Raw genomic sequence first — 24,161 nt, 5'->3', positions numbered from 1 at the left:
CTGCTACAGAGTGAAACTGAAGCAATCCAGTGATTGCTAAGTGTTCCATGTCAGGTTTTTACTTTAGAGGCATTTTGAATCCCTCATGCCCTGAAAATGTGAATGCTAGATGCCCAATAGAAACTCTTGCATAAATAGATACATATGCAAAAACTTGAAATTTGTCAAGCGGTGGTATGTACATATTTAATTCTGTTAGATTGCTGCTTTATAAATTTGGCAAAAACACCATCCCTACCCCAGAGTTTGCAATATAAGCTAGACACAATACAATTCAGTCTCTTGGGGATAGGGAACCAAAAATTAGATAGCGTAGGCATTACGGACACAAGGCTGTTAGGAATCTTTTAGTTCTGTATTATAAACACATGTGGGAAGCCATGTACATATGTATTCTGAAGTCTGATTTCTCAGGAAATCTATGCAAGTAAACTGACATTAGTGAGTTTAAGACTTGGTCCTTACCAAAATCTCCATCAGAAGTCCTATATCAAAATATTTTCATCTTTCATGTAGGTATAATGTTATGCAGTTATGTGGGATGTAGTTAAATACATGCTGCAGCCTGTTTTCTCTGAAATAATGCTTGGTCACCATTCTACCTTTTGTGTTACCTGTTAAGTCCTATAACCAAGTACTGTTTGAGAAGGCTGCATCTTATAGGCACGGTTTCATTAGATAAAGCTAAAGCATCTTCCCCCTCCCACATGCTTTGGCAGAAGCTCCCGTGTGGTGAGCTTGGCACAAGTTACCACAAGTCATATTTGATCACTGTTTGAATACTGCAAATAATTTGTGAGTCTATCATTGAATATTATAGGCTAATTATAGTCAGTCAGTCTTCTAACTGTTTTCTTATTTGGCATTGACATTCTAGAAATAGCTACCTTCCTGACTCGTCATTCAGTGTCCTCTTCGTTTTGTTAACATAAGCTGAAGAGTTATCAAATGACACCCAAAAGTGATGCTCTGTGGTGACACATTGTGCCTTTCTCTTCCCCATTCTAGGGCATATTCCCTTGTGGATTCCAGCCAAGTGTCTACGTTCCTGATTTCCATTCTCCTTATAGTCTATGGCAGCTTCAGGTAAGACTGTTCTCTAAAGCTTCTATTTATTTCAGATGTAAACTTCATTATGAACAGCATTTATATTCAGTACGTTAGTCATGTCAGTGCCTGCTTGTTAGGAGGGGGAAGACACATCTGTCAGTTAGAGCTAGACCTATTCTAGAAGATGTACCAAAGAACTGACTAATGCTTAGCAGTTAGTGGTCTGACTTTATTTAGTATGTGTGTTTGTTTCTATCTTTCTCAGACTGATACTTGTTGTAAATGGACTTTAAATTTTTACTTTTGGTTCTGAGAAGGATATAAAGAGGAGGAAGAAAATGGAAGGACCTGGTGTATTTGGAAGACCAGTTCCTGAAGTATGTAATTATGTGAAGGCAAATCAAGGTCCAAATATGCCACAATAGCATCAACTATGCGAAGGCATATCAAGTATACCACAGCAGTGTTTTACACTGTATATGGATTAAATTGGCCAGGGACACATTTTCCCCATCCATTTGAAACTATCTTGTAGGCTGCAAAAGGATTAAATAAAGTATTTTTGATACATAATCCGTATAGCAGAGTCACAGAGGACTGTATAACTTCTTGTCACTGTTTTCCACATGATGGAATTGGTGGTTGCTGTAACTGAAACCTGTAAAATATATTTGAAGTTCTTAAAAAAACTAAATTAGTTGACCAATGCATAGCAGGAAAGTTGTGAAAGTAACTATCCATTGTGTTGGGGACCTCCAGTTTAGTTTAGAGAAACCAGTTGAACTGCAGCAGTTCAGGGAGGAAGGGAATACAGAATGTACTGCATCTAGTATGAAATGTTTGACTACTTTGAATATGGCCAAGAGACAGGGTGTACCAGATGAACAAAATATGTAAATTCTAGTTAGTTAAACCCCTGACATTTTAAAAATTATGAAAAACATGTTTGCTTTATTTATCAAGCTTGGGAAAACAATAGTACATAACTTCTTGTTACTAATAAATCTATGGTAAACAGCCAGACATTCACAATGAGCAACTCCCTTCTCTTCATGTGTCAGTATATTTATGCCTGCATCTGTAATTTTCACGCCATGCATCTGAAGAAGTGGGTTTATTTTACCCACAAAAGCTTATGCCCAAATAAATCTGCTAGTCTTTAAGGTACCACCGGACTCCTCGTTACAGTGAGCAACACATCACAACATCATTTTTTTTAATGTTCCAAAACCAGGTGAGAGCAAATTCAAGTCTCAAATGGTCCAGATGGCAACCCTTAAGATAAAGGTTGCTGAATCCCATCATACATTAAGCAAAGTTGTGTAACGCAAACAGTGATTTTTTGGGGGGAAGAACTGGCTGTCCCTATCATTAAGATTAGGCAGGTATTACTCGATACTCAGAGGGGTAATATTGTACTTCGGATAGTATTAGAGCTGAAGAAGCCTTTCATCAAAGAAAATGTTACAGAAGGTATATAAGCAAAAAGGGCAAAGAAAGTATGGAGAACGAATAGCCAAGTATATTAAGATGATTAATGAATATTTAAATATTCTAGGTGCAGGAGAGTTTTGGACCTATCTGGCTTATGGCCGAGGGGGTAATTAAAGTGAATACTGTATTTGTGGAGAAGTTACAGGTAAACTGTAATTCTACTATGGTTGGATGTTTGGATTTACATAGCAGTAGAAAGTATCAGAGGGGTAGCCATGTTAGTCTGGATCTGTAAAAGCAGCAAAGAGTCCTGTGGCACCTTGTAGACTAACAGATGTTTTGGAGCATGAGCTTTCGTGGGTGAATACCCACTTCATCAGATGCATGTACGAAGTGGGTATTCACCCACGAAAGCTCATGCTCCAAAACGTCTGTTAGTCTATAAGGTGCCACAGGACTCTTTGCTGCTATAGCAGTAGAAAGGGTCCGTAGCCATATCATAGAATATCAGGGTTGGAAGGGACCTCAGGAGGTCATCTAGTCCAACCTCTTGCTCAAAGCAGGGTCAGTCTCCAATGAAATCATCCTGGCCAGGGCTTTGTCAAACCTGACCTTAAACTCCTAAGGAAGGAGATTCCACCACCTCCCTAGGTAACCCATTCCAGTGCTTCACCACCCTCCTAGTGAAAAAGTTTTTCCTAATATCCAACCCAAATTTCCCTCACTGCATCTTGAGACCATTTACTTTGTTCTGTCATCTGGTACCACTGAGAACAGTCTAGATCTATCCTCTTTGGAACTCCCTTTCACGTAGTTGAAAGCTGCTATCAAATCCCAGCTCGTTCTCTTCTGCAGACTAAACAATCCCAGTTCCCTCAGCCTATCCTCATAAGTCATGTGCTCCAGCTCCACCCCCCCCCAATAATTTTTGTTGCCCTCTGCTGGACTCTTTACAATTTTTCCACATCTTTTTTGTAGTGGGGGGCCCAAAACTGGACACAGTACTCCAGATGAGGCCTCACCAATGCTGAATGGAGGAGAATGATCACGTCCTTCGATATGCTGGCAATGCTACTACTTATACAGCCCCAAATGCTGTTAGCCTTCTTGGCAACAAGGGCACACTGTTAACTTATATCCTGCTTCCTGTCCACTGTAACTCCTGGGTAATTTTCTGCAGAACTGCTGCCTAGCCACTTGATCCCTAGTCTGTAGCAGTGAATGAGATTCTTCCTATATTCTAGGAGACCTTAAAATTAATATTTTAAGATACAACAGAACATAAAGTACAGCAGCACAGTGCAGTATAAACTCCCAACAATGAGCCAGGAACTCTCAAACTTAAATCATCCCCCTCTTCCAGTACTTCTGCACCTTCAAAATTCCCCCCTTAACCACTTCATCCCTTTTTACATGTTCCTCAGAAAAAAAGATTATCTTTGCAGTGTGTCCTGAAGATCTCCAGATTTCGACCATTACAGCCAAACTGGGGAGTGAATTCCAAAACTGAGGGGCCCTCAGAGTGCGCCCACGCAATATCTCCCCCTGTTTTTTTATACTAATAGGCCTTCAGCTTATCTCTGCTATGGTAGTAGTAGTATGGAACGTGATGGAGAGAAATTTCCATCCCGTTTGCTTTCCTGGTCAGGCTAATGTAATGATTTATACAGGAAATCATCATGTGGTATTAACAGAAGCATCTAAGATATAGTTAAGCTAATTAAGAAATTCAGGTGCAGTGGTAATTTGCAAGGTAGTGTTCATTTGGGAGTTCATAAAGCAATAAAACACTAAGAGAACTTGTGCTGAAATAGGTAGTATTTCCTAAAAGAGCACCTGTCCCTGAAGAAAGGAAGGTTACAAATATTGCACCTATCTTCAAAAACAAAATAGTGATCCCCGAAACTATAGATCTGTGAATCGCATCTCAGTATCATATAAACTTTAAGGACAGCATAATACAGCACTTGGCTAAACAGTGACCAAATCATTATTACACTGAGTAAGCTTATACTTCTCTGAACTATTATTTTATAGAAAAATAGTGAAATAATGGAAGATGGGGAGCTGGATGCTCTTCAGCTAATAATTAATTGGAAGGTGGATTGTTAAATTGGCTTTTGAAAAAGTTCTTTGTAAGAAGCTAGTAAAATAACTGTAATTCTGTTTTGTTAAATGACTGTAAAAATGGTATTGAGGAGTTTCCGTGCTTACATAGTGATTTAATGGGCTAGTTGCCCTATAAAACAGCTTGTCTGTCTCCTTTGTGAAATTAATTTGTGATCTGATAGTCAGGCTGAGTTCTTCTCTTGTCACTGATATTTATCAGTAATCTTGCAAGTGAGACTTTTCCCTCATACTTTGGATTGTCTGTTTCATTTAGGCCCTGAATAATGAATGTGCAGAAAGCTAGTGTATCGGAGATGCTGCATAGTTGTAACTGATGAAATTATTTGGTTTTCTGGATCTTCAATACTAGTAGCAGTGTTCTGGCTCTACAATGCTATTTTAATCACTTTTCAGAGTAGAAAATTCCTTCAAGTCCCGTTGTTGAGCAACACACATAAATAAGGAACACTTGTATAACATGGCTACTCAGCATGGGCAGACGCTGATAGTGGTTTGTCCCAATCATCAGCACTGGAATCAGGGTCATTAAGGAGAATTGTGGAAAACTATAGAAGAATCTAACTTAACTAGTAGCAATCAGACGATTTGGTGGAATGATGTTGGATAATTGTGATAAACATAAGGCAAATGCAAATTGAGAAAATATCCCATTTCAGCCCAGAAAGCTCATTTTCCCATTACCATGAATAACTAATTTTTTTGATGCTGCTAGAGACATCTAGCTTCCTATTTTGAGTACATGGAAGCCCTTTCTGTTGGCTGTTTTATGCAGTCTCTTCCTGCTTCGAGAGTACTTAAATTCTCTACCGCACTTTCTAATTTTGGTTAGACTACAGCTTCTTAATTTAGGGGATGGTGATCTGACTTCAACTTAGCATGGGCTTGTCTACAATGGCACTTTACAGCACTTGCAACTTTCTTGATCAGGGGTGTGAAAAAACACCCCCTGAGCGCAGCAAATTTCAGCACTGTAAAGCACCAGTGTAGACTGTGCACCAGTGCTGGGAGCCACATCCTTTGTGGAGGTGGGTTTTTTTGGAGCCCTGGGAGAGCTATATCCCAGCACTCTGTTGTGACTACACAAGCCATATTAAAGCGCTGCAGTGGCAGCACTTTAACATTGCCAGTGCAGACTAGCCCCATGTCTCCTTGCCTGTAATGCTGCACAAATGTGAAGTGTGCATTTTGGAAGGGCAGGGTGGAGAGTGAACTTGTGGAAAAACTCAAGTGCCAGTCTCAGTCCTTTGGCCTTTGTGACAATGCAGGAAAGGCAGGCTTTCTATGAGAGAACTATCAAGCAGCACAGAGTTGGAAGACCTGTGATGAACAAGGCTAAGAACATGACAATCTGTTTCAATATCTTTTAAGCAGCAGTGTATCTATTGAGGCCAATGTGGCTGACTCATTGTCTTCTGATAGTTGGGAGGAAGGATTAGGTTTCTTCAAGGTTGGACTAGCCCCTAATTTTATATTCCTGCATAGTGTTCATAATACAGCATATTCCAATCCATATAATATCTTTGTCTATTAACCAAAACTAGTATGTTCTTAGTTCTCATGTACAACCATTGTAATTAATCATTCTAACAAGATACAAACTCAGAATAAAAAGAGCAGGTGCCAAATATGCATAGAAGCCTAAATGCAGAGATTCCTGTATCTAATTTGACACATCTAATTAGATATTTTACCAACTATGTATACACACTGCCTTACCAGATCAAATAACTGACCCTACTAGTTGAATATCCTTATGTCGGAAAATACTGCAAGTTTAGAAAGAAGGCCTAAAATTTTATAACCACATAACTCTGCAATATTATATCACTGGGAGAATGCCTTTCTGACCACAGCTATTGGCCACCATGTGGTCTGAATCATGAGAATTGAAAACCATGTAATTTATTCTAACTAGGAGAATCTCACATTCTATTCTTATTCATGTACTACTTGCACAACTGTATTTGCTTCAATAATATATTATAGGACTGATTTCTACCAGCTAATTAATTACATTAAAGTATTAAAATATAAAATGAGTACTTATTTGACTATCTCAAACATGTTTATCCTTTTGTGATATCATGCCCTCGCTTAATCTGACAAGGTTCACCACAACCAGAAATGTCATATTTTTCTTATTTCTTTATCTTTGCAGGCAGCATGGGTAAATAATATAAAAAGACCTGTTAGCCACCAATACAAACTTGCCCAAAATAAAGAAGTTTTGACTAGTTCTAAGGCACCTGTCTTCAAGAGACCTGACTAAAACTATCCTTGTATTGTTTTGTTAGTGATTTTGAGACCTCTTACATCTGACAGCAAAATGCCCAAGTTAAAGCATAAATTGCCTACTATCTGTGGATAGTTACCTTCAGATTTTGTTCCTCTGATTTCTCCCTCCCCCTTTTTTTTTTTTTAAATGGCACGATACTAGATCCTGTGTCACAGGACGTGTTTAACTAGAGCTTAGAGTACAGTTCTACAGCATTAATGTTTTCATTCATAAAGGTCTTTGTACCCCTGCTGTTTCTATCTGCAAAGCAGGGATTAAGTGTGAGAAATAAAGTAATTTAAATTTAGCTGTGATAAATAATACCCCTGGACACCCTAGAATGTGACAGTAGTGTCATAAGGAATGTGGGGAAATCGACAGTAATACTACATTCTGTCTCTTAACATGGAGAGGGTCATTAGAATCAGGGTTGAGTCTCAAATTTTTCTGCAAGTTCACTTGATTCAGATAACGGTAGTCAGAATACAGATATTCTAGACCTAGGTTGGTGTGTTTTCCTTACATTTATTAAAAAACAAACCAACCTCCCCCCACAAAGACTTCCATCTTGAATAATTTGCTATAAGATACAGAATTGTCCTTTCAGAAATTTGTAGAAAATAATACATTTACTTTATTCAGAATACTTGCTAGAAATCATTAGCACAAGGATAACCTTTTGAAGCCCACCCTGTCTGCCAAATAATGTTCAGCAAGAGAATAGATCTGTCCTGGAAAATGGTGTAGGTGCGGGAATTTCCTTTGCTTCCTAGGAGTTAGGGGGACTTTAAGTTTGGAAGAGGTGAGGTTCTACACTAGACAGAAAGAGAAGGGTATCTGGGCTTAGTAACCCATATTTTGTAAGAAGTAGACTTGAAATCTAAATTCCCAGTCCGGAATGAAGAAAACAGTTGTGCTGCTGGGTGACTTCGACAGAAGTGCAGTAATAGGATTAGAAAGAATTGGGTGGATGAGTAATTGGGATAAAATCCATGTGCTTGTTGGATTAATCTGGTTGAGGAGGTTCCATGGGAAGAAAACAAATCCACTCAGAAGCTTGATTTACAGTTCATCAAAATTCACTAAAGAAAAAGTGCCAGGAAACATCTGCATGACAAGAATAGTGGAACCCCAATCCAGGCAAAATCACATTGAGGTTCTGCTTGTTGTGGTGTGGACAGAAGGCAAGTTGCTTTGTGAAAATGTACTCAGGGCTTGTCTACATCAGAAAGTTGCAGCGCTGGTGAGGGAGTTACAGCGCTGCAACTTTGAAGGTGTACACATCTGCAGGGCACCACCAGCGCTGCAACTCCCTGTTTGCAGCGCTGGCCGTACTCCCGTTTTGTCTCGGGTGTAGAGGATCCAGCGCTGGTGATCCAGCGCTGGTAATCCAATGTAGACACTTACCAGCGCTTTTCTTGACCTCCGTGGAAGGAGGAAGCCTCTGGTAATCAAGCTGGTCTCCTTTCCCGGTTTGCTCTCTCGTTCCCGGAGCCCAGAGCAAGCAGGTCTCCTTCCCTGCGGTTTGCTGGGTGGCTCCGGGAACGCGAGAGCAAACCGGGAAAGGAGACCCGCTTCGCCGCGGTTTGCTCTCTCGTTCCCGGAGCCACCCAGCAAACCGCAGGGAAGGAGTCCTGCTTGCTCTGGGCTCCGGGAACGAGAGAGCAAACCGCGGCGAAGCGGGTCTCCTTTCCCGGTTTGCTCTCTCGTTCCCAGAGCCCAGAGCAAGCAGGTCTCCTTCCCTGCGGTTTGCTGGGTGGCTCCGGGAACGAGAGAGCAAACCGCGGCGAAGCTGGTCTCCTTTCCCGGTTTGCTCTCGCGTTCCCGGAACCCCCCTTGAAGCCGCCCAACAGCGCTGCAGTGTGGCCACATCTAACACCACTTGCAGCGCTGGTTGCTGTAAGTGTGGCCACTCTGCAGCGCTGGCCCTATACAGCTGTACTAATACAGCTGTAACAACCAGCGCTGCAAAACTTTAGATGTAGACATGGCCTCAGTTAAGAATTTCAATTCAAGCCCCTCTAATCCCCCCACTCCTTCAGCTTATGTACAGTATTGTAGATTTCTTAAGGGAAGAGTAGAATCGCTCAAGGAGTTGTATGCTGCTGTGGAACTAAATGTACGAGTTCAGTGTTTAATCACATTTGTACAATAGTCAGCTGGGCCAATTTTATTTCACATGAAAACCTTCAAGATATTTTGAACACTTCCCCCTATCCTTACACAATTGCTTATCATTAGCCATTTTCTCTCTTCACTCTTCTATATTTGTTTAAATGTTGAAGTTGTAGTGCCTCCCAAATACCACAAGGAAACAGCTAAATCCTTGATCTCATCTCCCATGAGTTAAATCGTCTAACAAAGTTGCACTAGGTTAATAAAAATTGGTTTTAAAATAGACTGATGAAAACTCTTGGGTGGACATTTTTCATTTGATTTAAACCTGGCTTATATTGGGTTGAGAATGTCCACACAGGACTTGGCACCAGTTTAACAAAACTTGTTTTAAAAGTAATGTTAAACAGGTGCAACGGTGTGTGTGGCCCGAACCTCAGAGTTCAGGGTTTGACTTTATCCAGTTGAGGTTCAGTATCATGAGTTGTCTCCTCACATATTTTCATTAGGTGCTACAGAATGCTTGATGTGGTCTTCGGCAAGATGGTACTGAAGACTGCTGTCAAACACTAAATCTTCCTTGAATATATACTGCTTTGGGAGGTCCCTTGGTCTTGTGTAGGCTATCAGAGAAAGAGGGGCGTTTTCTCCGATCAGTTTCTAAGAGTTTTGTTAGTGCCAGCATGGGCTCATTCTTCACTTAGATTAGCTATAGAGCTATTGACAAGGTACAATGAGGCTATCATTTGAGCTGAATGTGAATTTTTAAGTTAGTTCTCTATATGGAAATGCTTTCAGCATACTCAAATGCAATGTGAGACTGCTAGACTTCTATCTATGGCAGGGGTAGGCAAGCTATGGCACACGTGCCAAAGGCGGCACGCGAGCTGATTTTCAATGGCACTCACGCTGCCCGGGTCCTGGCCATTGGTCCAGGGGGGCTCTTCATTTTAATTTAATTTTAAATGAAGCTGCTTAAACATTTGAAAAACCTTGTTTACTTTACTTACAACAATAGTTTAGTTATATATTGAAGAATTATAGAAAGAGATCTTCTAAAAATGTTAAAATGTATGACTGGCCCACAAAACGTTACATTAGAGTGAATAAATGAAGACTCGGCACACCACTTCTGAAAGGTTGCCGACCCCGATCTATGAGGTATGATGTAATCAAAATATTTAGTGTATTTTCTGCATTTTATCGGCCTATTTTGAGATCTTGAAGCAAAACGGTGTTCAGCCCAACGTTACTGACAGCTGTCCTCTTCAAGCTTATCCGTCAGTGCTGATATTGAACAACGGTGACAAGACAGAGCCTTGTTGTACTCCTGTGAGAGTGGGAAACCATACTGTGTATTTGATCTTGACCAAACACAGATTTCCATTCCTTTATAGAGCTCTTCTATGAATCACACTGTCTTCATAGGAATGCCTCATCAGATTCCTTCAAGATTGCTCAAAGGTCAAAAGGAAATCTATCAAAAATGCTGAGCATGCCTTATTAAATTCAGTCATTCTCTCAAAAAGCAATCTCAAGGTAAAGATCTGGTTAGTAGTGGCACAACATGGTATTAAGCCACAATGAATATCCTGCCCTCTGTTTCCATGTTAATTTCTCGCATTAGCAGTGTGCATTGTGGCGCACACTTGTTTTGTGATTGACAACAGCATAATTTCTCTACAGTTAATAGACCATGATCTCCCTTTTTGAACAGAGGCAGAATAAGACCCATCTTCCAATCGTCAGAGATGATTAGTGTGCCAGATGGACTGGAAGAGTGTCTGACCAATAATAATCTCTCCTTTCTTCAGCTACTCAAGGGTCATGGTATAAGCTCATGGGGCCTTTCCTCACTTCTGTTTAGGAACTGTAGTATGAACTGCTTCTTGGTTAACAGAACGTGGCTTTATCAGGACTTCCTGTCTCACTTGAAGCAGAAGAGGGACACTAGATGAACAGTTGAGAAGCATCTTGAAATAATCTTCCCATTGATGCAACTGATCTTACATATTGGCTCATGCTGCCATCCCAGTTCTTTACTGGGCAAGCTGACGATTTTCAACATTTTATGGATGGGAGGAACTGTAACCCAGGCATTTGATTGATCGCAGTTAACTCATGCGATTAATGTACAAAAATAAATAGCGATTAACTGCAGTTTTAATCAGACTGTTAAGCAATAGAATGCCAGTTGAAATGTATTAAATATTTTTGGATGTTTTTCTACATTTTCAAATATATTGATTTCAATTACAGCACAGTACAAAGTGTATAGTGCTCATATGATCATTTTTACAGTGCCAATATTTGTAATAAAAATATAAATTAAAAAAATATTTTTCAATTCACCTCATACACAATACAGTAGTGCAATCTCTTTATCATGAAAGTGCAACGTAGAGACCCTGTTTAGCCAATAAGCAAAATATTCTCAAGCACGTTAGTAAATTTTCAAAATGATATAAAGGGATTTGTCTCTGACTGATGCTAATAGGAACTGTATGGCAAAATTATTTGCATATTGCTTTGAAACATACCCCTACAGGTCCTAATAAAGGTCTTTAAAACACTGCTGAGAGCAAATGATGTGAGATTTAAATCTCTCCCCATTTTTGCAATGAAATATTTAAACTTACCTCATGTATACAAGAGGCATTATTGGAAGAAATCAATGTCTTGAGTCCCTTAGACTTTGGGAGACTAAAGCATTTGTGGAAACAAAATGGCTTAAGTGCAGTGTCTTTATAGTTGGCTTTTCAACTTGACATTTACAGAGAAGCAAGATATATATTTTGCAGTGAAGTTGCCTTAGAGGGAGGACATGCTCTCAGGGTTCATTAGAACTCATATTAATAATACTGAGAATGAAGCAGAGGATTCCAGAAAGACTTCTGTCTTTCTCTCCATTTAAATTAACAAACACAAAGATAACTTATCTCCCCCTAGGTCCAAAAAAAAAAAAAGGGGAGGGGGTAGTAGTGGTAAAAATATCGCTACACATGAGATGTTCTAGCCCATGAATCAGGATTAAGGCTTAATGTTTCTCACTTAGGAAAAAAATATTTTCAGCAGACACACACTTGCCCAGTTCTCTTCTTTTATCACCACATCAGATCCAGCACTGGATCATTCCCTCTGTCAAGGCTAGATGAGTACATTTACATTAGTAGTCAGTTTGCTACCACCTTTTCAATTAAACAGAGAAGGTTACTAGGCAGTATTTCCCACCCTGCGTCTGAGTACACTGCCTCTGCTACATTCCTAGTCTCCTCTGCTTTGTAAAGCTGAGGACCCAAACTGTGAGCAATATGGTTGCAATGCATTGTGCTGCTATACATTTCTAAGGTAGCTGACAAGACTGTTTTAAGAAAAGTAGTATTGCTGTGCACTGTAGCTGTACTGCAGCCATGTAGTACCGTGTCATCTGTGCTGGATACTGTATTAACTCTTACATCACACTAAATATTCTAAAGAAACTGCATATTTTATTGTAAATTTTTAATACTGAAAAACTAAGCCCATTTCCCCTCCCCCCCATCTCTCCCCACCTTCAGAAATCCCTAACCATCAAAATCCCTGTTCAAAATTTGGATCAGCAAATATCTTAGTAAAATAACATGCTTTGAACCCACTGGTTTGTTTGCAGTTAGACGTGCAATTTAGAATTAGCATTGCTGTGTACTATTTTAGTCTCAATAGGCTACTCATCAGTACAGGGAGCTTTATACGGGTGAGCAAATCCCTTCAGTTAAGTAGTCTTTAGGTTGGGGCTTACAGACTTACAGTGTATGACAAGATTGGGATTATTATCCATTATGTCACAGGTAAACCTTTTAAATAGTGTTTTCCTCAAGTGTTTATATGCCTACTATAATGGGGGCCTGATGGGATCTTTTAGAGCAGGCCTGCACAACTTGTAAAGTGGCGAGGGCCACATTACTCCAGAGAAAACAGCTGAGGACCAAAACCTCCAGGCCCTGCGGAAACACTCCCCCCAGAGCCACCCAACCCTGCGGAAACAAACCCTGCTTCCCCAGTGCCGCCCCACCAAAACAGCTGTGGGACAAAAAGGAAGATTAGGGGTGGGGAGGTAATACTTTATTTTAAATCGACCAGGGGCTCCCAGCTGAAGAGGTGGCTGGGAGCCGTCAGGGGCAAATTAAAGGGCTCGGGGCTTGGGGCTCCGGCGGCTGGGGGAACCTGGCAGGGACGGCTCTAGGTTTTTTGCTGCCCCAAGCAAAAAAAAAAATTTGGCTGCCCCCCGTCCCAGCCCTGGGCTCCCCCCCTGTACCTCCCTGCTGCCCCAGTCCTGGGCTCTCCCCCCACCCCACCCCCACACTCCCTGCCTCCCCAGCGCTGGGCTTCCCCCTTTCCTCCGCACCAGTGCCTCCCCCACCCCGCTGCTGCCCCACCCTGGGCTTCTCCCCACCAGTGCCCCCCCCACACCTCCTGCCGCCCAAGCCCAGGGTCAGTGGTGACTCACTCCCATGGTGGGTCATTCAGCAGGAATTTTGGATGTGCACAGAACACAGACAGGATTGGTTCCCATATGGTTACAGAGCTGCAGTAAAGTGGAACAATTTGCAGCTTGTGTGATTGGAGGATATCTGAATGCATATTATAAGACTGTCCTCCATAAATGAGGTAAAGCTGAGGTGCCTTTATTTTTCTTTTGTTCCACTCTTTTGTTCTATGGGGAATTTGCCAATGCGATATCACTGTCTTCCTTTTAAACAAACGAAAAGGGAATGGCTGTTGAAAATAGCAATTCCAGTCCTAATAAGCATTTCTTGCTCAATTTTATCCTACTTTTTCTACAGCAAGTTACAGTGGATCAGTGTATTTAATTTGGGAGAAATGAAGTAACAGCTGCTCAAAGTGAGCTTGAGCACTCCTGAATTTTGAGGTGTTCAAATCTGGAAGGCAGGTGCTAGGGAGGGGGGGTGTGGGCTCCGCGGGGGAGCATGGCAGCAATGTGTCTGGACCTGCACGGAGCCAGACACTCTGGTCTGAGTGGGACGGTAAGGGGACTGGGGGTTGGAGAAGGGGTAGGGGGTTCTGGGAGGCAGTCAAGGGACAGGGAGCAGTGGGGGTTGGATGAGGCAGAGGTTCAGGGGGGCAGTCGGGACAGGCAGCAGTTGGATAGGCATGGGAGTCCCAGGGGTTTATCAGGGGACATGTAGGGGATGGGATCCTGGGGGGAAGTTGAGGGGGGTTCTCAGGAGGGGGCAGTTGGGAACAAGGAGAAGGGAGGCTTAGATAGGGGCTGGGGTCCCGGGAGAGGGGTATCAGGAGACAAGGACCAGCGGTGCTTAGATTGGGGCAGGGGTCTGGGGAAGGGGCAATCAGTGTCTGCGGGCTGGGATTTAAAGGGCTCTGGGCTCCCTGCCCCTGCAGGCAGCCCAGAGCCCTTTGATTGCCTGCCACGGCTGAGATTTAATGGGCTGCCCGCAGAGCGCCATGTGCGGGGGATTTAGAATCCGCCTGCGGGCCTTATGTTGTGCAGGCCTGCTTTAGAGTGTGTCTACATGGCACATAAATAAAGTCAATGCTCGTGGCAGTGCGTCCAAGTCCAGGTCTGTGGTGCTACAAACAGCCACGTAAACCCTAAAGGTTTCCAAACTTTTTGCTGGCATGATGCCACTTTAATGAAGTCTTTCCTGCATGGAGGAAGCCATTTTGAAGAGCAAAATGGTGTCCTTCATATATTGTGACCTTACACACACCATACATGCAAGACACATTGTGCAGCTCAAAATGGTGTCCTCCACAAAGTAGGGATCACTGCAACCCCATCTGCTGGTGGCATGGCACCTTTAGGGGTTGCTGCTCACAGTTTGGAAACGGCTGATGTAGATGTTTCTGTGAAGCTCAGGCTCTGAAACCCAGAGGAGGAGGTGGGAGGGTTTCACAGCCAGACACTATCATAATACAAATAATGAATAAAATAATGAGGGCCTGCTCCAGAGAAATCTTTAACTTTGGACTTCTTCGAGTAATAATGGGAGCTATCACCAACAATGTAGAATGTTGATCACTGACTGGGAGGAGGGCAACACCATTAACCACTAAATATATTCAAACCCCAATACAAAGAATAAATAAATCCCCACCCAGCCAAGGGGAAAATTTCCTAAAGTAAAAGCAGTCACACTTTAATTTTTGCATGGTTTCTTCCCTACCTGCTTGTTTCTGTTTTTGATCCAAATATATGCACAGATGCTCCCTGAGGACTGGATTATCTATCTATCTATCTATCTATCATCTATCTATCTATCTATCTATCTATCAATCAAAAGTGCAGTTCACTTTTTGTCAGAGGATGCTGGGATATTTTTGTTGCATAGAAATTCATTCAATTTATATTTATGATGTGGAGGCTAAGTGGTCTGAACACACTATCCTGTGTGCTTTCAGCTTCTTGTGGGAAGGAACTGCCTTTTATTGTCAGGTATCCTTCCTTGTGTGTAAATATGTTGGCTTCTTGCACCTGGGAGGAAAGAACTTTCTCCTCATATGTGTGAAGATAAAACACTGGCCTCCCTGTGTCCTATGGGAAGCGCAGCAACTGCTGTGACACTTAGTCTTTGTCAGCAAAACATGAAGGGGCTAAACACATGAAACTAAATGAGGAGAGCTACTTTTAAATTTCCTTTGAGGTCTGTTGTTACTGCTTATGTATTTTGGCTTTGCTGGGGAAGATAGCATCACAATTCTCAGGTGTTTGGGGAGGCCTTCAGTACTATTTCCTTTTTGCTGGCAGTCAGCAAGTCCTTCTGTGTTGTACTGGCTTTTAGTCTAAAAGTTGATATCCTGCAAGCAGTTAGTGGTTTTAGGTCGTGCCTCGTCTTGAGTGCTGAAATTTGTGTTGAGTTTTGATTGAATTAAGCTGCTATTACTTCATTAATTGTGCCTTATGCTGTAATTTTTAATTAATGTAGCTAGCATAAATGAATTCTGGCTGTATTGTGCCTGGTTCACAGTTCTTATTTTTCCCAAAGCCTTCCAATGTGGGTTAGTGTATTGTACTCTGAGCAGAACAAGGAAAAATTTTGTGCATGTTTTCAGGAATCTCTTTAGCTGCATGTGAAACAAGTACTTTTTTAAAAATTGAGCTACTACGAAGGCATTAGTGTCCTAAGAATAGTTTTTCTGCAAATTTTCTGAGGCAGTGTGACAATGCAAGTTATCCAGGGTTGAAATTGAACTTTGGTAGTTGTAAAGTGCCAGCAGATTAGTCACTACTTTGGCCTTAGTGTAAACCTACAGAATGTTTCCCTGGGAGGCAAGCCATGGCTTAATAACCTGGCATTAGTACTCTTATCCGAATTGTGCCGTTAAGATATACGGGGCAAGCAACTGTGTAGATTGCTTGCTGTTTCCAAGTTGGCAATGCTTGCTGACTTCTGCCTTTGGAATCCTCCCAAAAGTTAAATTTACCCAGCAAGCGAGTTTGTTTGCTGTTGCACTTTGCATTTAGTTTCTCAATATAACTTGTTCCCCAATGGAGAACTGAATTTTTTTTTTCCAGAGGATGTTTTTTGACCTCTTCTCAGTTTTGATTTTGTTGGTAATTCTACAGCAGAGGATAAGGACAAATTTATAAAATGTCATTAGGTGATTCTGCCTTTAACTGGTCGATAGCTGTGATGTTATCTTGTAATGCCTACCAGTAAGCAAATGGCGTCATGTCATATTAGCTGAAAGCGCCTTCCTAATTAATGGCTGTTGCCTATTCAATTCACAGGTGTTCCATGTACTCTTAAAATTTTAATGTTTTAAAATATTTTCTCCAACTTTTTGCAGAAAATAGCTTTGTGCCCACATCTGCCTCCCTTGTGTGCCCCTCCACCTCTATTTTCTTCCTCCATTTTTAACTCCTAGTCCTCTTCCTGGCTGCTAGCTCTCTCCTTAAATTACAGAATGGTGTTTATTGACCTCACTATTAAAAGGCTGCTAGGAGAGGGTCTCAGTTAAGCTATAGCATTTTAAAGAAGAGAATTTTGATTTTTGGGAAAATTACCATTTGAGTTTGTTCAGCTGGTTCTTCTTCGAGTGATTGCTCACATCCATTCCAGTTAGGTGTGCGCGCCGCGCATGCACGTTCGTCGGAAACTTTTTACCCTAGCAACTCCAGTGGGCCGGCAGGTCGCCCCCTGGAGTGGCGCCGCCATGGTGCTCAATATATATCCCTGCCAGCCCACCCGCTCCTCAGTTCCTTCTTGCCGCCGTGTCGGTCGTTGGAACTGTGGAGCGCGGCATAGCTGTCCTCTACGTCCCTAGCTCTCCTCGTTATCTCTCGTATTGTTATAGTTGTTAGTTAGATTGTTAAGTATAGATAGTAGTAATTAAGTGTAAATAGGTTGTAAATAGTTGTTCACCGGGGGCTTAGCCCTTCCCGGCACCCGGCACCGGTCTCATGCCTGGTTCGCCGGGCTTCAAGCAGTGTGCGGCCTGCAAGAAGCCTATGCCCACCAGCGACCCCCACGACGCGTGCCTGAAGTGCCTGGGGGAATCGCACAGATCGGACAAGTGCCGCATCTGCAAGGCTTTTAAGCCAAGAACAAAAAAGGAGAGAGATCAAAGACTCCGGACTCTCCTTATGGAGGCGGCACTTGACCCGGCGGCTTCGCAGGCCGTGATCTCAGCGCCGGCACCGGATCGCACCGGCACCGAAAAGACTCCCCGGCACCGACCTTCTCCGGCACCGGGGACAGAACCAAGACCGTCGAAGTCTGCTACTCCGGCCAGGCAGACCCGACTGGAGCGCCCGGCCTCAACATCGGCCGCGGCGCCGCCGGCACCGTCGACTCCGGGCCCGCCGGGTCCGTCGAGTCCGGTGCCGCCAAGCTCCCCCATGAGATCTGGGGTTGAGATATTGGTCCCATCCACGCCGGAGACCTTCGCCTCGGCTCGGGACCTCATTGCCTTAACTGAGCCTACTTAGCTGCCACCCCCGGTACCTCCGGTGCGAGTCGCGTCTAGAGGCAAGCCCATGATGTCGGCACCGTCTCGGGACTCGCGCTCACGGTCCAGGTCCTGACGTCACGGCAGATCGAGATCTCATCGCCGCTCGCAGTCCCGGCACCGCTCTCCTCGGCGGTACCGGTCACACTCGCGGCACCGGTCGACCTCAAGGCGGTCGCGGTCGGACTCCAGCCGCCGATACCGGCACCGTGACTCCAGGAGCCAGTCCCGCCGTCACTCGCCGCACCGGTCGACCTCCCGGCACCGAGCTGGTGGCAGGTCCCGGTCCCGGTCGACCTCCCGGCACCGAGCTGGTGGCAGGTCCCGGTCCCGATCCCGGCACCGAAGCGGCGGCCGGTACCGGTCCAGATCCCGGCACCGAGACAGGTCCCGGTCCCGGCACCGTTTTGACTCCCGGTACCGATCCCCGGCACCGAGAAGATCGTCCCTGCCGACCCGCGCAGACCCTTACCAACCAGGGTCTGCCCCGCCGTGGCCTTCTAGGCAGCCGTCGGTCTCCTCCCAAACGGACAGCGGGTATGCGCTGGGCACTGACCGGCAGGCGGCGCTATTTCACGACCCGCCACAACACGACCAAGGCCCGCAGCAATGGGGGTTTTGGACACCCTGGGCATACCATCAAGCCCAGGGGCCCCAACAGCTTCCTGCTAGGCCTGCGACGGCGGAGCACAGGGTGCCGGAAGCCTCATTGTCTCGCCCCCCTCCCTCCCCGGATGGGGAGGAAGGGTCCAAGCAGCAAGACTCTGCTCTGGCTCCTGAGACAGAGGCGAGGGCCGAGGGAGACCCTCCATTAGACACTCTCTTGCCAGGGGTCTCCTCATCCTCCTCCCCTGATGAAGCGGTGGCTGGTACCTCCTCCAGTAGCCCCCCTCCCGCTGGATCTCAGGGCGCACCAAGACCTCCTCAGGCGAGTAGCTCAGAATCTGAGCCTACAAGCCGAGGAGGTCTCGGAAATAGAGGATCCGATTGTTACCATCCTCTCATCGGATGCTCCCACCAGGGTCGCCCTACCTTTCATAAGGACCATCCAGGCCAACGCCAATACCATCTGGCAGTCTCCGGCCTCCATCCCCCCTACGGCGAGGGGCGTCGAGAGGAAGTACATGGCCCCCTCTAAAGGCTATGAGTACCTCCATATACACCCGACACCGTGTTCCCTGGTGGTACAATCAGTAAATGACAAAGAGCGTCATGGGCAGGAAGCTCCAGCCCCCAAATCCAGGGAGGCCAGGCGAATGGACCTCCTCGGCCGTAAAGTATACTCGGCTGGGGCGCTGCAGCTCAGGGTTTTGAACCAGCAAGCCCTGCTCAGCAGGTACGCTTTCAACTCCTGGGTGGCAGCAGACAAATTTAAGGAGCTGCTGCCGCAAGACGCCCGCCAGGAATTTGCAGCCATCTTAGATGAGGGCAAGAAGGTTGCACGTACATCTTCGCAAGCTTCTTTGGACGCTGCAGACTCGGCTGCCCGCACCCTCGCGTCGGGAGTAACGATGCGCCGCATCTCCTGGCTGCAGGTCTCTGGCCTTCCTCCGGAGCTCCAGCATACCATCCAGGACCTCCCATTCGAAGGCCAGGGCCTGTTTTCCGAAAAGACAGACCCCAGACTCAAGAGTCTGAAGGACAATCGGGTCATTATGCGCTCCCTCGGGATGCACACACCGGGAACGCAACGCAGACCCTTCCGGCCACAGCAACAACAGCAGCGCAGGCCATATTCCCAGTTCCGCCAACGGCAGGACCTTAACAGGCGCCGTGGCAGGAATGGAAGGCGCAGGCATTCGGGGAACCAAGGGGGGCAGAACCAAGGCTCCTCTAAGCCCCCGCCTGGACCCAAGCCTTCATTTTGAAGGTGCGCCCGAGGGCGCAGTAACAGTTTCCCCCATGGATCCTTCCCCCCCGTTTTCCAACCGCCTTTCGTTTTTCCTCCCGGCGTGGACCCAAATAACATCGGACCGCTGGGTCTTACGCACGGTGCAGACGGGATACCGCCTGCAGTTTGTATCATTTCCTCCTTCCCGCCCCCCTTCCTCGTCCCTCTTCAGGGACCCCTCTCACGAGCAATTCCTTCGGCAGGAGGTACAGACGCTCCTCAGCAAAGGAGCTATAGAGGCGGTTCCGGAAAACGAGAAAGGCAAGGGGTTTTATTCCCGTTATTTTCTGATCCCCAAGGCCAAGGGTGGCCTCAGGCCTATCCTCGACCTGCGAGAGCTCAACAAATACCTGGTGAAGTTGAAGTTCCGCATGGTATCACTGGGGACCATTATCCCATCCCTGGATCCGGGAGACTGGTACGCCGCCCTCGACATGCAGGACGCGTATTTTCACATTGCCATTTGGCCACACCACAGACGTTTCCTTCGCTTCGTGGTGGGCCCCCTTCATTACCAATTTGCAGTCCTCCCATTTGGCCTTTCTACGGCCCCGAGGGTGTTTACAAAATGCATGGCAGTTGTTGTGGCACATCTTCGACGCAGTCGTATCCACGTGTTCCCTTATCTAGACGATTGGTTGATTCGGGGCACGTCGGAACGGCAAGTCTGCAGCCATGTCCGCGTGATCACCGGCATGTTTGCTACTTTGGGCCTCTTGATAAACATGGACAAGTCCACCCTGATCCCCACGCAGAGGGTGGAATTCATCGGGGCCGTCCTGGACGCCACTGTGGCCAGGGCTTTGCTGCCGTTGCAGAGGTTCCAGGCATTGTCGGCGATCGTTCAATGACTGCGGGCAGCCCCCTTGACATCAGTGCGGACATGTCTAGCCCTGTTAGGCCACATGGCGGCTTGCACCTTTGTGACCGGTTATGCTCGGCTCCGTATGAGGCCCCTCCAGTTGTGGCTCATCGATCATTACCAGCCGGCAAGACAGCCGCTAGACATGCTGATCACCATCCCCCAAGGGGTGTTAGATTCTCTCGGCTGGTGGCTAGACCAGTCCGTGCTATGTGCGGGGCTCCCTTTCCACCCACCTCAGCCCTCGGTGTCCCTCACAACGGATGCCTCAGATCTAGGCTGGGGGGCCCACCTGGGGACCCTGAGAATGCAGGGCCTGTGGTCCCAGAAGGAGGTGGGGTTGCACATCAACATGCGGGAGTTGAGAGCGGTCCGCCTCGCTTGTCAAACGTTCTGCCATCAGCTTCAAGGTCGTTGTGTCGCGGTGTTTACCGACAACACGACGACCATGTACTATATCAACAAGCAAGGCGGCACCAGATCCTCTCCCCTGTGTCACGAGGCGATGCGACTCTGGGACTTTTGTGTAGCCCACTCCATTCACCTCACGGCTTCTTTCCTCCCCGGAGTACGGAACACGCTGGCGGATCGCTTGAGCAGATCCTTCCTGTCGCACGAATGGTCCCTTCGCCCGGACGTCGCCCTCTCCATCTTCCGGAGGTGGGGTTATCCCCGTGTGGACCTCTTCGCGTCCGGGGGGAACAAGAAGTGCCAAGCGTTCTGCTCCTTTCAGGGCAGGGAGCCCGGGTCGATAGCGGATGCCTTCCTTATTCCGTGGTCGACCCACTTGTACTACGCGTTTCCCCCGTTCCCTCTGGTCCACAGGGTCCTTCTGAAGGTGCGCAGGGACAGGGCTCGCGTGATCATGGTAGCCCCGGCATGGCCCAGGCAACATTGGTACCCCATGCTGCTGGACCTGACCATAGCCGACCCAGTTCCCCTGCCCCTTCACCCGGACCTGATTACCCAGGAGCACGGGACCCTCTGTCACCCAGACCTGCAGTCGCTGCACCTAGCGGCGTGGCTCCTGCGTGGCTGACCGGTTCTGAGCTGCGCTGCTCCACACCGGTGAGGGAGGTGCTTTTGGGCAGCAGGAAGCCTTCCACGAGAGCGACATATTCGGCCAAGTGGAAGCGTTTCTCCTGTTGGTGCGTGGAGAGAAATCTCCGCCCTATGGAAGTTTCGGTGGCCGATATCTTAGACTACGTTTGGTCCCTCAAACAGCAAGGTCTGGCGATATCGTCGTTACGAGTCCACCTGGCAGCTATCTCCACCTTTCACCCGGGTGCGGATGGTCGCTCTATTTTTTCTCACCCGATGGTGTCTAGATTCCTTAAGGGACTGGAACGTTTATACCCTAACGTCCGTCTCCCTGCTCCCACCTGGGATCTTAACCTGGTGTTGTCCCGGCTCATGGGACCCCCCTTTGAACCGTTAGCTACTTGCTCCCTGCTTTACCTCTCTTGGAAGACTGCCTTTCTAGTAGCTATCACCTCAGCTAGGCGGGTGTCGGAACTCCGGGCTCTTGTGGTAGACCCCCCTGTATACAGTCTTCCACAAAGATAAGGTGCAGCTGAGGCCACACCCTGCCTTTCTTCCCAAGGTAGTCTCGTCCTTCCACATCAGCCAAGAGATATTCCTTCCGGTTTTTTTCCCGAAACCTCACTCCTCAGGCAGGGAGCAGCAGCTCCACTCGCTTGATGTCCGTAGGGCTCTCGCGTTCTACGTGGAGAGGACCAAGCCCTTCCGCAAATCCCCCCAGCTTTTCGTGGCGGTAGCGGACCGCATGAAGGGGCTTCCTATCTCCTCCCAGAGGTTATCCTCATGGGTAACGTCCTGTATCAGGACCTGCTATGACTTGGCCCACGTCCCTACGGGCCGTGTGACTGCGCATTCTACCAGGGCGCAGGCGTCGTCGCTGGCTTTCCTCGCCCATGTGCCCATCCAGGAAATCTGTCGGGCAGCGACCTGGTCATCGGTCCACACCTTTGCTTCCCACTACGCCCTGGTCCAGCAGTCTAGAGAGGATGCGGCCTTCGGATCTGCAGTGCTCCATGCCGCGACTTCTCACTCCGACCCCACCGCCTAGGTATGGCTTGGGATTCACCTAACTGGAATGGATGTGAGCAACACATCTCGAAGAACAACAGTTACAAAGGTGAGTAACCGTCTTTTCTCCAATGATTTGAAATGATTCCTGGAAACATTTAAATGGAAGGAGTGTTGTGGGCCTGTTCTTGGAATATAAATATGGGGGAGATGGCAGGGAAGCAAAAATGGGAGCATAGAGCGGAGCAATGCAGAAGAGGGGAAGTAGAGTGTAGGGCAAGGAGAGTACTTCAAAAGAGGGATGGACAGAACTTTTTTGAAGAAGCTGAAAACAAAATTAAGTTACAAAGAAAAGACCATTGTTTTCAGTTTTGTTTAAATTTTGAAAATAGATAATTTCTTGGAGCAACAATATTTAAAAAACATTGTATAAACTACCCATATATACTCGTTCATAAACCAAATTTTTTTGGTAAAAAAGTGAAGCATTAAAGAGCAGGGGTCAGCTTATCAACGGGTCTACACCAAAATCTGATGATTTTAAGCTCTATTGAGTTGAATATCTAATAGATTGTAGTTTTGTTCACCTGCAGCGTTCGCAGGAATGGAGCCCCTCAGCTCCCAGTGTCCGCGGTTCGCCATTTCCAGCCAATGGGAGATGCCGGAAGTGGCAGCCAGCATGTCCCTTTGCCTGCACCACTTCTCGCAGCTCCCATTGGCTGGAAATGGCGAACCACAGCCAATGGGAACTGAGGGGCTACGTGTCTGCAAACGCTTCAGGTAAACAAAACATCCTGGTCTGCGAGCGGCTTATCCTGATGGGCTGAGAGCCGAAGTTTGCCAACCCCTGAAATATGGGGTTGGCCTATGAAAAGGTCTCATAGTTTTTGCCATTTTTTACTTATCCATCTTGGAAGGTCGGCTTATAAACAAACGGACTAATGAACAAGTATATATGGTGTTTCTCTTTAATATTTGACATAACTGTGGTAATCTTAGCAAGACACTTCAGTGCGTGCCCGCTTCTGTAATGTCACCTCTGTTCAGGTAACTGATATCCTGCCTTTAGCCTCATACTTTGCACCGTAGGTGTGACAATACTGTACTGTGCCACAACTTGACATAATTTTATAGATACAACTTTGTTTTGTCCACTATCTTGGATCTGAAGCAAGGTTTAAAAAGGAAAAACGCAGTGTCACTGCAACACCACATCTGTCTCTGAAAATCTTACGTAAAAAAAGTTCTGTGCAAAAACAGAGGGTTATTACTTCTTTAACTTACCTCTATGATACACACTGTATTTTTGATAACTAGCTAACTGTTAAATTCGTAAGGTTTACAGGAGTATAGAATTGAAGTCTAGGACTGAAACTTCTCCATGC

At 45.9% G+C, this 24,161-nt stretch overlaps 1 protein-coding gene across 3 annotated transcripts in view; it reads left to right on the top strand.

Annotated features, from left to right (window-relative positions):
- SPPL3 (signal peptide peptidase like 3) overlaps nucleotides 1–24,161 on the top strand; it is a 149,641-nt gene that overhangs the window by 83,101 nt on the left and 42,379 nt on the right. For 2 of the 3 annotated variants that reach the window (XM_050923629.1, XM_050923630.1), the window contains one exon: nucleotides 1,009–1,086. In XM_050923629.1, the coding sequence (XP_050779586.1) occupies nucleotides 1,009–1,086 (78 nt within the window). Of the gene's footprint in view, nucleotides 1–964; nucleotides 1,087–24,161 lie in introns of those variants that run through there. The other variant, XM_050923628.1, reaches the window with a different exon arrangement.

The sequence above is a fragment of the Gopherus flavomarginatus genome, chromosome 15 (genome assembly GCF_025201925.1).
Source record: "Gopherus flavomarginatus isolate rGopFla2 chromosome 15, rGopFla2.mat.asm, whole genome shotgun sequence".
NCBI lineage: Eukaryota > Metazoa > Chordata > Testudines > Testudinidae > Gopherus > Gopherus flavomarginatus.
Note: the sequence above shows the minus strand (reverse complement) of the source record. Positions and strands in the feature narration are given on the sequence as shown.